Source organism: Podarcis tiliguerta, assembly GCF_965153285.1.
Source record: "Podarcis tiliguerta genome assembly, chromosome: 2".
Classification (NCBI taxonomy): domain Eukaryota; kingdom Metazoa; phylum Chordata; class Lepidosauria; order Squamata; family Lacertidae; genus Podarcis; species Podarcis tiliguerta.
The window spans coordinates 109,257,838-109,273,321 of NC_139535.1; the positions used below are offsets into that span (position 1 = coordinate 109,257,838).

The window sequence follows — 15,484 nt, forward strand, 5'->3', positions numbered from 1 at the left end:
CGGCGGCTGGTGGGATCGAAGCCCGAGGCTTGGAGCCAAGAGGCTTGGGAGTGCACACCCTGGGAAAGGGGTTTACAAGAGATTCTTCTCCTACCTCCTCCTCCAAAATGTGGAACGCGCTGAACCGATTCTCCCACCGCAGTGGAGATGTTTGTGACCACCTTCCCCTCTTATCTCTGCAGCTGCGTCACTGCCCAGTGGGAACATCTGGATCATTACCTCCTGCATTCTTCTGCTCTTCCTGGGCTGTCTGGCGTTTCTAGGTATTGTGACTTTGGGGGTGGGGGTGGGAGCAAGGCATTTGCTTTTTTAAAAAACAATTTTTTAAAATTCAAAGTTATAACAAAACATATTATCCAAAAACATATCCTTATCCCCCCCCCCATTTGTCCTCCCTGCTCCCCCCCCCCCACAGAACCCACCCCCCACCCCCTGACTTCCCTCAGTTCCAGTCTTTGGTTTCTCCAATAATGCTGTTTTCTGCATGTTACAAAGTTGTATAGATCCCCAAACTGTTTAGCTGATTATTATCAGTAAAAAAATTGTGAATGTTTATTCAAAACCTGCCAAGGAGTCCAGTTCGCTTTGTTGCGTCTTCAGATACTTTGCGAAAGGTTCCCATTCATTCTTAAAATCACAGTTATCCTTGTCCTGTAGCTTATATGTCAGTTTTGCCAGTTCTGCATAGTCCGTCAATTTTTCTTGCCATGATTCTTTAGTTGGGGTTTCTTCAGTCTTCCATCCTTTGTCGCATATATGAAAATGTTTTTCAACTTTTTTGGCAGGTTTTTCCCTATGATCCCCAACAAAAATGCCTTGGGTTTTTTAACAAATGTTACCGGTAACTTCCTCCTGGAGCCTGATTGGTCTTTTCCTGCAAGCCAATCAGTTGTTGCATTCTAGGATCCTACTTGCCTATTGTTTAGTACATAACAAACCATGTGAGGTAGGTTATGCTGAGAGTCAGTGACCGGCCCAAAGTCACCCAGTGAGCTTCAAGGTCAAGTGAAGATTAGAACCTTGGCTGCTCCCAGGTCCTAGTCTGACACTTTAACCACTACATAAAGGTAAAGGGACCCCTGACCATTAGGTCCAGTCGTGGCCGACTCTGAGGTTGCGGTGCTCATCTCGCTTTATTGGCCGAGGGAGCCGGCGTACAGCTTCTGGGTCATTATTAAGCCGCTTCTGGCGAACCAGAGCAGAGCACGGAAACGCCGTTTACCTTCCCGCCGGAGCGGTACCTATTGATCTACTTGCACTTTGACGTGCTAGGTTGGCAGGAGCTGGGACCAAGCAACGGGAGCTCACCCCGTCGTGGGGATTCAAACCGCCGACCTGATTGGCAAGTCCTAGGCTCTGTGGTTTAACCCACAGCGCCACCCGCGTCCAGAAACCACTACATACCTCACTGAAATTTCAGGTTTGGGTGAGGAAAGGCTGAGCAGGATTTCTAGTGGCCAGGGATCATGGCTCTTCGTTGCCTTCTCTCCTCCCCATGCCCAGCAGTACAAATTAGGCAAACATATGAACACCTGCATAATTTGTGCAGGACTTTGATAATTTTGGGACGCGTGTCTTGCTGCAGGAGCAAATATATATTTCTTTCCTTGTAGTTCTAAGGCAGTGGAAAGTCCTTGCTGTGCTCCTGAGCCCAGAAGAAAGCGGTGACCTCACCAAGGTGACTACGAGCTCGGAGCCAGAAACCGAGAGGAAACTGCCCACACAGGAGCTTCCAGATCTCCAGTTCCTTCAGGTATCAGTTGTGGGGGACCATGGGCCCACTGAGAGTCACCCTAGTTTGCTTGCTTTATCCGTGGGAAACGCCAACCTGGTTTCGGAGGCAGCCCAATGCATTTGGGCACGTGAGGCGAAACACAAAATGGCGCTCCTCTCCACAGGGGAAGAAGGGATGAGGGAAGTTCTACGTCAGTAACAAGCGGGCAATAAATATAAACACAAGGAACAGGGTGGGAGCAGACCAGTAGCATCTCCTCTTTTCCAAAAGGAGGGAGCACTTCTGAGGAGATGGCAGATCCAGTCTCCAAGGAGTGCATTGCAGCTGTTGCTGGCACCACGGCAGCGCAGACAGTGCATTTCTTGGAGGCCAGATCTGCTGCTCATGTGGATCCTGCCGCCTGAGGCAGTTGCCTCACTTTGCTTCATAGGTGGGCAGGCCCTGGTGCAGTAGCCCTGTTCTCTTTTGAATCTGACCTTGCTGCATCTCTCACACGCACCTGTGTCGTTTTTGCCTTCTCCTTACAATCCCAATTGCTTCAAGGGACGTTCAAGTAGGGTTGCCGTTTTTCAAAAACTGAAAATCCGGACAATCTCCATGCCCTTACCACAGCAAAAAGACCAATATAATAATAATAATATTATAATAATTTATTATTTATACCCCGCCCATCTGGCTGAGTTTCCCCAGCCACTCTGGGCGGCTCCCAATCAAGTGTTAAAAACAATACAGCATTAAATATTAAAAACTTCCCTAAACAGGGCTGCCTTCAGATGTCTTTTAAAGATAGGATAGCTGCTTATTTCCTTCACATCTGAAGGGAGGGTGGGTGCCACAGGGTGGGTGCCACTACCGAGAAGGCCCTCTGTCTGGTTCCCTGTAACCTCACTTCTCGCAATGAGGGAACCACCAGAAGGCCCTCGGCGCTGGATCTCATACCGATGAATTGGAAAAATAAAAAACGCAGTTCCCTTCTACGATTGGATTGAAGGCTTATACAAACTTGCAACATATCGACCACTTGCATATAAACGCAGGCTTGCCATGGACAAATTCAGTCACATTTGGAATCCATTCTTACAAATACTGTAATAGGTTAAGATCAGGTGAAGTATAATAACAACCTTGTAAAATATATAGTTTTGGGTTCCTCCCCCCTTTATTTTTCCTTCTGTTTCTCTTTTGCTTTTTCTTTACGTCTCATCATGTTTAGTGCACATATAATTATGTACTTTTTGTACTTCCAATAAAGATGAAGAAAAAAAGAAAGAAAGAAAGAAAGAAAGAAAGAGAAAGAAAGATCTCCATTTTTTTATTTTTTATTTTGAAGCTTTATAACTATTTTTTCAGAAATTCACCAAAAAATCAACACTTCCAATATGGGCTGCCATACGCCCGGGAGTCCCCAGACACTGTGGTGGCTTTTCAGAAATTCCACCTGGACACCATTATTGATGGACGAATCCCGGCTATGTCCGGTAGATCCCGGACATATAGCAGCCCTAGTTAAAGGGGCTCTTTCTTAATTGCTTTGTAATATAAAGTTACCAGACGTCCCCGTTTCCCGGGGACAGCCCCAGGATTTACAAATCAGTCCCCATACAAAACCCATTGAAGTTGAAAAGTGCCCCTGGATTCTTTGAGAAAAATCTGGTAACCTTATTGTCATACAACTGACATGGGACAGAGGAATGTCCATTTGCCTTACTCATAATGGCTCTTCTCGACTTCCTGTTTGACATCCATCTATCTAATGTTGACGCATCAATGGCATAAGAGTAGCTCCACACTCCCACAGTTGTATTTCTTTGTCATGATTGCAAAAGAGAACGCTTGCCTTGCGATGGCAGTGTTGTCCCAACAGACACCCGGAAGGAAAGAAAGCACTCTTTGATGACTAGTGTGCTATTTGTGCCGTGTATGAGAGTTGTTCATCTGGTACAGAAAGCAGAAGAAAGCCATTTTTAAACTGATTATATATTCCAACCACTGTGAACAGTTGTGCTGCAAACTAATTGGAGGAAAATCCAGTTTAAGGTTCATCTGTGTGGAGGCATACTGTGAACGGCTGAACTCAGAATTCTGAATACCGGCAAAAAACTACAGTTCCCAGAATTATTCTCTAGGAAGTGGGGGAGATGGGTTGCCTTTGCTGTTAAGCTTGTATTTATGCCCTGAGGGTCGCTGCCCTTCTGTCTTTCCCCACTCTAACCACAAAGACTAGAAGCTTACACGGTTTGTGAGATGACGATCACATGGGGTAGAAAGCAAGGTATGCTCAGTTTCAAAATGTCTTCCAGATTAACAGCTTTTTGAACTTAAATTGTGCATTTCAAGAATAATGGGATCTGCTATACAGGGCAAAGCAGAGACATCACCTTGCCAACAAAGGTCCTTTTAGTTAAAGCTATGGCTTTCCCAATAGTGATGTATGGAAGTGAGAGCTGGACCATAAAGAAGGCTGATCGCTTTTGAATTCTGGTGCTGGAGGAGACTCTTGAGAATCCCATGGACTGCAAGAAGAACAAACCTATCCATTCTTAAGGAAATCAGCCCTGAGTGCTCACTGGAAGGACAGAGCCTGAAGCTGAGGCTCCAATACTTTGGCCACCTCATGAGAAGAGAAGACTCCCTGGAAAAGACCCTGATGTTGGGAAGGATGGAGGGCACAAGGAGAAGGGGACGGCAGAGGACAAGATGGTTGGATAGTGTTCTTGAAGCTACCAGCATGAGTTTGACCAAACTGTGGGAGGCAGTGAATAACAGGAGTGCCTGGTGTGCTTTGGTCCATGGGGCCACGAAGAGTCGGACACGACTAAACAACAACAACAAACAGGGCTGTGCTTAGAGTTAGGAAGTGGATGCTAAAATTTGGCACATCCTTCCCCCAACTGGTCCTCTCCAGATGTATTGCATTATTATTATTATTATTATTATTATTATTATTACATTTTTATACTGCCCTTCATCCAAGGGTGGTTTACAATATAAAAACACAAAAATACATAGCACAGTAACAAACTAAAACAATAACACACACACACACAAGTTTATAATTAATTAATTAGGCAAAGAAGAAGAGTTTAGATTTGATATCCCACTTTATCACTACCCGAAGGAGTCTCAAAGCGGCTAACATTCTCCTTTCCCTTCCTCCCCCACAACAAACACTCTGTGAGGTGAGTGGGGCTGAGAGACTTCAGAGAAGTGTGACTGGCCCAAGGTCACCCAGCAGCTGCATGTGGAGGAGCGGGGAAGCGAACCCGGTTCACCAGATTACAAGTCTCCTGCTCTTGACCACTACACCACACTGGCTTTACACCACACAAAGGCCTGGGAGAAGAGGAATATTTTTGCCTGGCACCTAAAAATATCTAACAAAGGCACCGAGTGAACCTCCCTGGGGAGAGCATTCCACAACCAGGGGGCCACCACAGAAAAGGCCCGTTCTCTTGTTGCTGCCCTATGGACCTCTCATGGAGGAGGCACACAAAGAAGGGCCTCCGATGATGGGAGGCTTACTATTGCTCATGCCAGATGGGGGTGGTGGGAATTGTATTCCAAAGCATCTGAAGGGCGCTGGGTTGAGGAAGGCTCTTTCACCCAAATTCTTTTTGCCCCACAGGTTCTCCATGAGGGCCAGTTCTCCAAGCTGTGGCAAGGAACATTCCGCCAGCAGCCTGTGGCCATCAAAGCCTTCCCTGCTCTGTGCTACCGGCAATTTGCATCCGAGTGGGCCGTGCACAGCCTCCCGCTGATGAGCCATGACAACGTTGTGCAGCTTGTGGCTGCCGGGTGTGGAGGACCACACATGGAACAGGGGGGGCTCCTGGTGCTGACGCTCTACCCGTTGGTGAGTGCCATACTAGTGATATGATTCAGGTTGTGCCCAGGCAATGGTATACACAAGTGGCAATTTATACATGTGTGTCTGGAGCAAATATTTGCCTGCATAAAATAATGCACAAACATGATTTGCCTGATTACAAGCACAGCACGGTGCATTTTATGTGCTTACCTTCTTGTTCTATAAGTTGGAACGACTCTGGGGTTGCGGCGCTCATCTCACTTTATTGGCCAAGGGAGCCGGCGTACAGCTTCCGGATCCTGTGGCCAGCATGACTAAGCTGGGCATGACTAAGGGAGCTGGGCATGTTTAGCCTGGAGAAGAGGAGGTTAAGGGGTGATATGATAGCCATGTTCAAATATATATGTCATATAGAGGAGGGAGAAAGTTGTTTTCTGCTGCTCCAGAGAAGCGGACACGGAGCAATGGATCCAAACTACAAGAAAGAAGATTCCACCTAAACATTAGGAAGAACTTCCTGACAGTAAGAGCTGTTCGACAGATGGTGTTTCCTGCTTGGCAGGGGGTTGGACTCGATGGCCCTTGTGGTCTATTCCAACTCTATGATTCTATGATTCTAAGCTGCTTCTGGCAAACCAGAGCAGTGCACGGAAACGCCATTTACCTTCCCGCCGGAGCGGTACCTATTTATCTACTTGCACTTTGATGTGTTTTCAAACTGCTATGTTGGCAGGGAGCTCACCCTGTCTCGGGGATTTGAACCACCAACCTTCCGATCAGCAAGCCCTAGGCTCTGTGGTTTAGACCACAGCGCCACCTGCATCCCTCTAAAGGAGTACAGTAGTCCCCAGCTAAAGCCTTATTCTCACAGTCAGCAGTCTTCTCAGTTCTGCAATTCTCACACATTTGCAGTTGTCGGACTGCTCTAGTTTATGTGCATTGAGTTGCATGGTGCTTTCTTCACAGGGGTCCCTACGGCATTTCCTCATGCAACATGTTTGTTCCTGGGACGTCACGCTCAAGCTAGGGTCCTCCCTTGCCAAGGGCCTTGCTTTCTTACACAAGGAGCTGTGGAAGGAAGGTAAGAGGCAGTGGGCCCAGGGGTGCTCATCAGCATCATGTGTTTTATTGTTCCTTAGATGTATGGGAAGGGGCGGTACCTGTGGTGGGGAACATGTTGTCCTCCTTCTGGGTAGTTTATCCACCAATGTTCTCATTGCTCTAATCTGAGGCTCCAAGAAGCTGTGAGCGACAGCAGCCACCCCGTGGGAACAGCTGTGACTAGCTGGCTAAACCAGATGAGGGCAACTGATGGGTCTTAAACGGTGAGTTAGGGATTCCCCTGCATGCAAGGGCAGGTTCCAGTGGAAGGAGCAGGTGAGACCAATGGTGGCCCCAAGGGACAAGAAGGCGCTTTCTGCACGAGCTGTAGAGGAAAATGAGGGTCATGTTGTAAGAAAAACTGTTCCTTTTCCTTTATGGGGTGTTCTGGAGCCGGTATAGAGTTCTTAAGTGGGTTCCCTATTGGTAGGAGAAAATAACAGAGGCCAGCCAGAATATACAGTGGTACCTCGGGTTACAGACGCTTCAGGTTACAGACTCCGCTAACCCAGAAATAGTACCTCGGGTTAAGAACTTTGCTTCAGGATGAGAACAGAAATCGTGCGGCGGCGTGGCAGCAGCAAGAGGCCCCATTAGCTAAAGTGGTACCTCAGGTTAAGAACAGTTTCAGGTTAAGTACGGACCTCCAAAATGAATTAAGTTCTTAACCCGAGATACCATTGTACTGAGAAGCAAAGCGGCTAGTAAGCTTGATCTTTATTAAACTGTTGCAACAGGGTCCCCACTCACCACACGCAGGAGGGAGGTGAACCCTGAACAATGGTGCGCAAGCATTTCTATAGACTTTTGAAATTGCCCACCCTGTAGCCCAAGACCAACAGCCCTAAATATCATACATACATCACAGAAGGAGGCGGTCTACAGCAAAAATCCTGCTTGCCAAGATACCTAATAATGGTCACTGATTGCATTGCCTGGGCTGACTGGCCATTCTTTTGTGATGGTTAATACTTTAGCTCCTGAATCCAGGTCACAGACTCACCTTATTCATACGCAAATACAGTGGTGCCCCACAAGATGAATGCCTCGCAAGACGGAAAACCTGCTAGACGAAAGGGTTTTCCGTTTTGGAGGTGCTTCGCAAAACGAATTTGCTATGCGCTTGCTTCGCAAGATGAAAATGTCTTGCGATTCCTGGGGTTCCCCCCCCCCTTTTTCCCAAGCCCCTATGCCGCTTAACAGCTGTTCGCTAAGCCGCTTAACAGCTGATCGCAAGCCGCTTAACAGCTGATCTAAGCCGCTTAACAGCTGATCTAAGCCGCTAATAGCCTTTTAGCAGCTAATCCGCTAATCCCTTAAGCCTTTAATAGCCGCTAATAGCCTTTTAGCAGCTAATCCACTAATCGCTTAAGCCTTTAATAGCCGCTAATAGCCGCTAAACCGCTAATAGCGCTAATAGCGCTAATCTGCTAATGGGCTTGCTTCGCAAGACGAAAAAAACTGCAAGACGAAGAGACTCGCGGAACGGATTCTTTTTGTCTTGCGAGGCACCACTGTACGCCCTTAAAACAGGCTTTGCGAACAAAAAGACAACGGGTAGACTTTCCCCATTTGCCTCCCTTACTGCAGAGGAATATTTGAGAAGAAGAGTTTGGATTTGATATCCCGCCCTTCACTCCCCTTCAGGAGTCTCAAAGCGTCTAACAATCTCCTTTCCCTTCCTCCCCCACAACAAACACTCTGTGAGGTGAGTGGGGCTGAGAGACTTCAGAGAAGTGTGACTGGCCCAAGGTCACCCAGCAGCTGCAGGTGGAGGAGCGGAGACGCGAACCCGGTTCCCCAGATTACAAGACTACCGCTCTTAACCACTACACCACACTGGCTCTCGAGAGTCAAAATGGCTTCAGGATTGCTCTCCCATGCTATTTCAGAAACATGGTTCATATATTTAGATATGTGTGCATTTATGAATATTCTGTGTTTGAGATCTTAAGATTCTTATAACAGTCGGATGGGACTCATCAACCTGGGAAAGTCGCCCGTCTACCTGAAATCTTTTAAGTGGGACTGCTTGGGGGTCAAACCTTTCCCATGCAACCCTGTGCTCTGTTTCTTCCTCTCTCTGCTTTCTCCCCGCTGCTCATTGTCTTGATAAATTCATGGTGGGTGAAGCCTGAGCTTTGGGTCAGCCATGCCACCGCTAACATCCTTTGTCTTGGTACCAGGCCTGCATAAACCTGGGGTGGCACACCGAGACCTGAGCAGCCAGAATGTGCTGGTGCGGGAGGACAGGACCTGCGTCATCACGGATTTCGGCCTCGCCATGACTTTACCTGCGTTCCACGAGGCGTGGAGAGAGGGCCCCACGGAAGGCATTGTCCGCAAGGTACCTGCATCGCTAAGGGGTTGAACGGAACGAGAAGCAGTTTGGAGAGGGGTAGCATCAAGGCTTGGCAATATCGGGGCATGAGAAGATTGTGGGGGTGGCAATTGCAGGGCTGCTCAACCATTAGACAGAGGGGGATGTTGCAGGGACAAAGCAGCAGCAAAGCGATAGAGGACACAGCTATGTGCCACATGACATACCGTATTTTTTGCACCATAACACTCACTTTTTTCCTCCTAAAAAGTAAGGGGAAATGTCTGTGCGTGTTATGGAGGGAATGCCTACGGGTGGCATGCCTACGGATTTTCCTCCTCTAAAAACTACGTGTGTGTTATGGTCGGGTGCGTGTTATAGAGCGAAAAATACGGTAAATATTGATTCTATAAGCTGCCTTGGAACTGGGCTGTGTAGGGCAAGGGAGTCCTCAGTGCTTTGCAAAACTTACTGCCTGCTGCTCTGGCTAAGGAAATTGCTCAAAATATGCAAAGTCTGCTTCCTTTATTCAGTTCACAGAATTTATTTCCTTCTCACATTTACACCCCACCTTTCCTCCAAGCCACTCAGGGTTGCCCCAGTTTTCTCTCCTGTTGTATTTTAATTGCTGCAACCTGCCCTGGGACTTTAGGGTGAAGGTCAGGTAATAAATTGTAGTGATAACAGCAACAACAACAACCCTGTGAGGTAGTTTAGGCTGAGAGAGCAGAACAGGCCCATCATCACCATGTGATTCATTTCAGCAGGGGTTTGAAGTCAAGTCTCTCTCTGGCTGGAAGACAGAACTCTAAAACATGATGCCTGTATCATCTTGGTTGCCCTCTTCTGCACACGTTCCAGCTTGTCAGCATCCTTCTTAAACTGCGGTGCCCAGAATTGGACACAGTATTTCTAGTGTGGTCTGACTAAGGCAGAATAGAGCGGCCCTATTACTTCCCTTGATCTGGGCACAATCCTTCTGCTGATGCAGCCTAGAATAGCATTAGCCTTTTTTGCTGCTGCATCACACTGTTGACTCATGTTCAGCTTGTGGTCCACCCAAACCCCTAGATGCTTTCCACATGTACTGCTAGCAAGCCAGGTATCCCCCACCCTATATTTGTGCATCTGGTTCTTCCTGCCCATGTGCAGAACCTTACATTTGTCCCTATTGAAATTCATTTTGTTAGCTTGCGCCCAGTTCTCCCATCTGTTAAGGTCATTTTGAATTCTAATTCTGTCTTCTGCAGCATTAACTACCCCTCCCAGTTAGGTGTCACCTGCAAATTTGATTTCAATTCCTTCCATTTAGCTTTGGCCCAGGGTGTACAAGGGCAGGATGTGCCAACTCTGAGCATTACCATTTCCTATCCAAAGCTTGCATTAAGCAGCTGGTGTCATAATTCACCCACGTTCTCCCTAGGCAGGGGCTCCACGCTACATGGCTCCTGAAATTCTGGACGAGAGCTTGAACCTGCAAGACTTGGGCTCGGCACTGAGGCAGGCTGACGTCTACTCCATGGCACTGGTGCTGTGGGAAAGCCTGATGAGATGCTCTGCACTCTTCCCAGGTGAGCAAACGAGAGAGAGGATGAGAGAAGCAGCCTAGTACTGCTCATCCACAGCCCCAAAGGTCATCACCCCATTACAGAACACGGGTGGCGCAGTGGTCTAAACCACTGAGCCTCTTGGGCTTGCCAATCAGAAGTTTGGCGGTTCGAATCCGCATGTCAGGGTGAGCTCCCGTTGCTCTGTCCCAGCGCCTGCTAACCTAGCAGTTTGAAAGCACACCAGTTCAAGTAGATAAATAGGTACCACTGTGGTGGGAAGGTAAACAGCATTTCCGTGCGCTCTGGTTTCCATCACGGTGTCCCGTTGTGCCAGAAGCGGCTTAGTCATGCTGGCCACATGACCTGGAAAGCTGTCTGGGGACAAACACCGGCTCCCTCAGCCTGAAAGTGAGATGAGCGCCGCAACCCCATAGTTGCCTTTGACTGGACTTAACCGTCTAGGGATCCTTTACCTTTTTTCATCACCCCATGCATCTTTTTTATCAACATTATTCCTATTTCTGGGCGCTTCCAAGCTGTCTCTATTTTTGGGTGGGATTCAGTCACATACCGGCAAATTTGGATTGTGCAGTTAGAGTTGGGGAGAAGGGTATGTCACAACAGAGCCACCAAAAGGCTAGACATTTTGCAATAAGGAAAGTCACAGGGAAACAAGCACGAAAGTGGAGGATAACACATCGTCTAACCTCACTGCAAATAAATCCAATAGCTGACTGTTGTCTAATCTCCCTGCAAAGAAGTTTGGGGGAAGGCCCAATAAACAGGTCATCTGGAAGCAGCCTCTGTCATTCCACAAAAAATGTTTGTAGCTTTTCACAAATGCAACAAGCCAACAAATGGTGAGGCTGAGCACAGAGCATTGCAGTTTTAGCAGCTTCTGGCTCACTCCCCACCTGCTCCACCTTGGGGAGTTCAAAAAGCTCTCATGGGACAAGTGATCCTAAAGCCCTTGCCCATGGCTGCAGAGTGGTCTGGCTCTCTTGCACACTGGCCGTCAGCAGCGTCAGTGACAAGCCTGTGTGCTCTCCAGACAGGGCTGGCCTGAGACCTTTTAGTGCCTGAGGCAAGACGTGCCAGCAGTGCTCCCCTGCCCCCAAAATCCGGGCCCACACCCTGCCTGAGGAGGGTTGCTTCACTGGTGCACTGGCCATGCCAGGGCAGCAAGCTAGCTTAGGAGCTGCAGGGCAGACTACATGATGCACCTTTCTAGTGACTTTCCACCCCTCAAAATTTGCCACCTGAGGCAGCTGCCACACTCTGCCTCTAGGTAGAGCTGGCCCTGCCTCCAGTTGCTGTTGAGCTCCATCTCCCATCAGCCCCAGCCAGCAGAGCCAATGGGCAGGAATGATGGACTCCAGCAACACTTGGAGGGCCACAGATTCCTCATTCCTGATCTATAGCTATTTGATCCGCTGGCACTGTTAGGAGGTGGTTCTGCTCCCTGATGCATACTGTCACCTGGTTTGCAGATGCTCCCGCCATTTGACAGTGGCCTCAACTTCCATCTCAAGGTCCCACTGCCAGATGCAGGGAAACAGGATGGCTTCTGAAGTGAGGGTGATGGTGTGGATTGTGCTACCACCTGGTGACAGTTCCAGGGCATGGCATGCTGTTGATGAAAAACAAGCGTTTTCTGCTCACACACTCAGCTTTTGGGACGGGATTGAGCTCCAGGCGTGAGGGTATCTTGGGAGGGTTGCCATACGCCCAGAATTTCCAGGACATAGCTGGAAACAGTGTCCTGGCGGGAATCGGAAATCACCATGTCAGAAGTGTAGATGTTGGTGAATTTCCTTAAAAATAGCTGTGTCCAGATTTTCACTTTTTGAAATATGGCAACCCTATACAGTGGTACCTCTGGATGCAAACAGGATCCGTTCCGGAGCCCCGTTCACATCCTGAAGTAAACGCAACTCACACCTGTGCGTGCGCGGGCTGCGGTTCGCCGCTTCTGCACATGCGCGTGACGTCATTTTGACCGTCTGCGCATGCGTGAGCAGTGAAACCCGGAAGTAACACGTTCTGTTACTTCCGGGTCGCCGTGCGAGCACAACCCAAAAGCACTCAACCTGAAGCAACTTCAACCCGAGGTATGACTGTATCCTGGTATTCACACTATCTCCCATTCTCACACAGTTTTCCGAATCCTTTCCCTCTCTCTATTCTTCAGACATTATATTGTTCCTGACAAGAGCCTTCTCACTTTACCTTTATAGTTGTCCTGTTCATCAGCCTTATGAGTCATGGCTTTGCTGAGTCACAACATGGTTGGCACCGGGAGTCCCCGGCCTGTTGCTAGGGCCCAGGGCCCTGGGGCTCCACCGCTAAAGCCTGCCCTGCCCCTCAGTTTTACAGTGCTTAAGGTGTGGAAGCAGCCAAACCTAAGAATGCATATTCTTGCTAGTTAGCATGAGAAGGAGTTAGTTCTACAGAGCTGTATTGCTGATAGGCAGACTATAATATACAGTGGCGTAGCGTGGGGGGTGCTGGGGGGGCCGGCTGCACCGGGCGCAACATCTGGGGGGGGCACTCGCACTCACAGCTCTCTGCCCCTACCTGGCTCACTCACTCTCTCTCACTGCAGTGCTGGCTGTGCGAATCCGATCCAAGCCGCCGGGTCGCCGCCACTGTGGAGGGGAGGGTGCCAGGCATGCGGTGCGGTGCGGAGCGGAGAGAGAGCGAGGGACTATCTGGGGGAGGGACAGTGCAGCGGGGGGGGGGCGCAAATTACTTGCCTTGCCCAGGGTTAGGGGGCGCAAATTACTTGCCTTGCCCCGGGTGCTGACAACCCACGCTACGCCACTGATAATATATAGACTCAGACTATAGAAATACAATTGGTAGAGAGGGCTCTGTGTGATGTCATTTCCCCTGGAAAGGAAGGAGCATATAGTGCTTCCTGTTTCTCTCTCACTTCCTTTTGACCAGCCATGAGGGCAGCCATGTCTTGTGCTTGCTCCATCTCCAGGCACATGCCTGAAGCTGGTTATACCATAAACATAAGTATTTTGCCTGCATAGGTTTTACTGCTGCCATTGCTGTGAACCAATGCGTAAAGTAAGTAAATCTCAATTTTAAACTTACTTTACAAGTTTTTGCCTGATTCTTTGTTAAGCAGGGTGAGAAGGAAACCAGATTACTTTCTTAGCTTCACTTGCTCAAAACAATACCTATGCTTTTAATTTTGCTGCCAAGGATGGGATTTTGAAACTATTCAACCCACACACATACCGTATTTTTCGCCCTATAGGATGCACCAGCCCATAGGACGCACCTAGTTTTTTTGGGGGGGGGGAATAAAGGGGAAAAAAATTATTCCCCCCCCCCAGCCGCGGCTTCAGCGCGCCCCGCGCTCCAGGCAGCAGGCTGCTATCCGCAGCCTAGGGAGCCCTGCGGGAGCTCTGCTTCAGCGCGCCCCGCGCTCCGGGCAGCAGACTGCTATCCGCAGCCTAGGGAGCCCTGCGGGAACTCCCGCGGGCTCCCCAGGCTTGCTGATAGCTTCCTGAAGCCTGGAGAGTGAGAGCGGTCGGTGCGCACCGACCCTTCTCGCTCTCCAAGCTTCAGCGAAAGCCTGTATTCGCCCCATAGGACGCACACAGATTTCCCCTTCATTTTTGGAGGGGAAAAAGTGCGTCCTATAGGGCGAAAAATACGGTAGGTGCCTGAAGGGATAGGTTGCAATTAATAGATCCCCTTCTGCCCATGAAAACCCATTCCACACAGGGCGTGCCAGGCAGTGTGGAGCCTGCCCTATATCTGCAGGTCTCTTAAATTTCCTACAATGACCTAGAATGATTGCTATGGGAAGGGCATTGTAGCAGATTTAAACGGCAGCTCCACACTACCTGGTTCTCATTGATGAGCTGCTGCCCATCATCACCAGGTAAGCCTGCCATTGGGCCTGTTCACTGGCAAAGCAGAGGGATCCCAAGAGAGCCCTTTGTCTTCTCAAAACTGGAGCTGGCCCGGAGTGTCTACCCAGGAGGGGCAGGGATGCCATCAGTGATGTCAAAGGCCAGTCGCATGGTAGTGCTCATCAAGCTAAGAGGGATCAGGGCCCAAAGCAGTGGCGGTTGGGGTGTCTGTGTGGTGTGAGCGCAGTGGCAGGAGTACCTAGTTGGGTCTGCTGCTGTGTCCACACCACACTGGATTCCTTGCCCTCTTGGTTACCAGCAGTAAGCAACACCACCCTGCTTCAGGCCACACTATCAAAGGTAGCATCCAATGTTTGTTCATGACACTCACCAAGGATATTCAAGACAGGAACCTCAATACACAGCAGCTCCACTAGTTGGGCAAAGAAGGACTCCCCACCCCCCCACCCCCCAGTAAATATGTTGGAGCTTGAATGCTGGGAACATGCCGTATCCTCCAAGCTGAAGTGCTTCCATGAGGGAAGATGTCTGTTTTTTGGTTCTACCTACCCAGTGCCGGATTTACTTATAAGCTAAATAAGCTATAGCTTAGGGCTCCACTCTCTTGTGGCCCCCCCAAAAAATTAAAGGAAAAAAACCCTGGATGCACATTTCCAATTGTATTTCAGTTCAACAATTACTTGAATAAAATACATATTATTTTTTGTGTGCAAATGGCTTTAGATACCTATTAGGTCCATAAATTACCATATAGCATATATTCAACACAATTTGTTGTTAACAAAGGACAGCTGGACGTATAAATGGCCCCATTACCTTCAGTAGCTTTAGGGCCTCATCAAGCCTAAATCCGGCCCTGTACCTACCACTGCTATTTAGGTTAGTAGAGTGATTACGCCTCAAAAACCAGACTACAGGCACTTTATGCAGTTCCTGCATGAAAGCTTAAAAAAAAATCCTTTCCACTTGGTGGCACTCAACACAGTGACTATAACACTGGATAACCTCTGTGATTTGAGCTAACTCACAGCAGGGCTGAGAGATGCTGGCATGGACACTCACTCGCCCTCACAC

The 15,484-nt window shown here is 48.8% G+C and overlaps 1 protein-coding gene and 1 long non-coding RNA gene across 6 annotated transcripts in view; one reads left to right on the forward strand and one right to left on the reverse strand.

The window, feature by feature from the left end:
• The window catches only part of LOC310671750, a 33,986-nt gene extending 20,227 nt beyond the window's left edge, over positions 1-13,759 (reverse strand). Inside the window, exons 1-3 of the long non-coding RNA XR_014508148.1 lie at positions 13,339-13,759; positions 12,744-12,989; positions 95-272 (exon numbers count right to left, since the gene is read on the reverse strand). This is a non-coding gene — a long non-coding RNA (uncharacterized lncRNA). The remainder of the gene's footprint in view (positions 1-94; positions 273-12,743; positions 12,990-13,338) is intronic.
• AMHR2 (anti-Mullerian hormone receptor type 2) overlaps positions 1-15,484 on the forward strand; it is a 34,408-nt gene that overhangs the window by 13,902 nt on the left and 5,022 nt on the right. For all 5 annotated transcript variants that reach the window (XR_014508036.1, XR_014508037.1, XR_014508038.1 and 2 more), the window contains exons 3-8: positions 183-263; positions 1,614-1,753; positions 5,361-5,588; positions 6,510-6,624; positions 8,831-8,991; positions 10,388-10,535. Coding sequence is in view for 2 of the 5 variants with exons in the window: in XM_083427654.1 (XP_083283780.1) it covers positions 183-263; positions 1,614-1,753; positions 5,361-5,588; positions 6,510-6,624; positions 8,831-8,991; positions 10,388-10,535 (873 nt within the window). In the remaining 3 variants the exon portion in view is untranslated. The remainder of the gene's footprint in view (positions 1-182; positions 264-1,613; positions 1,754-5,360; positions 5,589-6,509; positions 6,625-8,830; positions 8,992-10,387; positions 10,536-15,484) is intronic.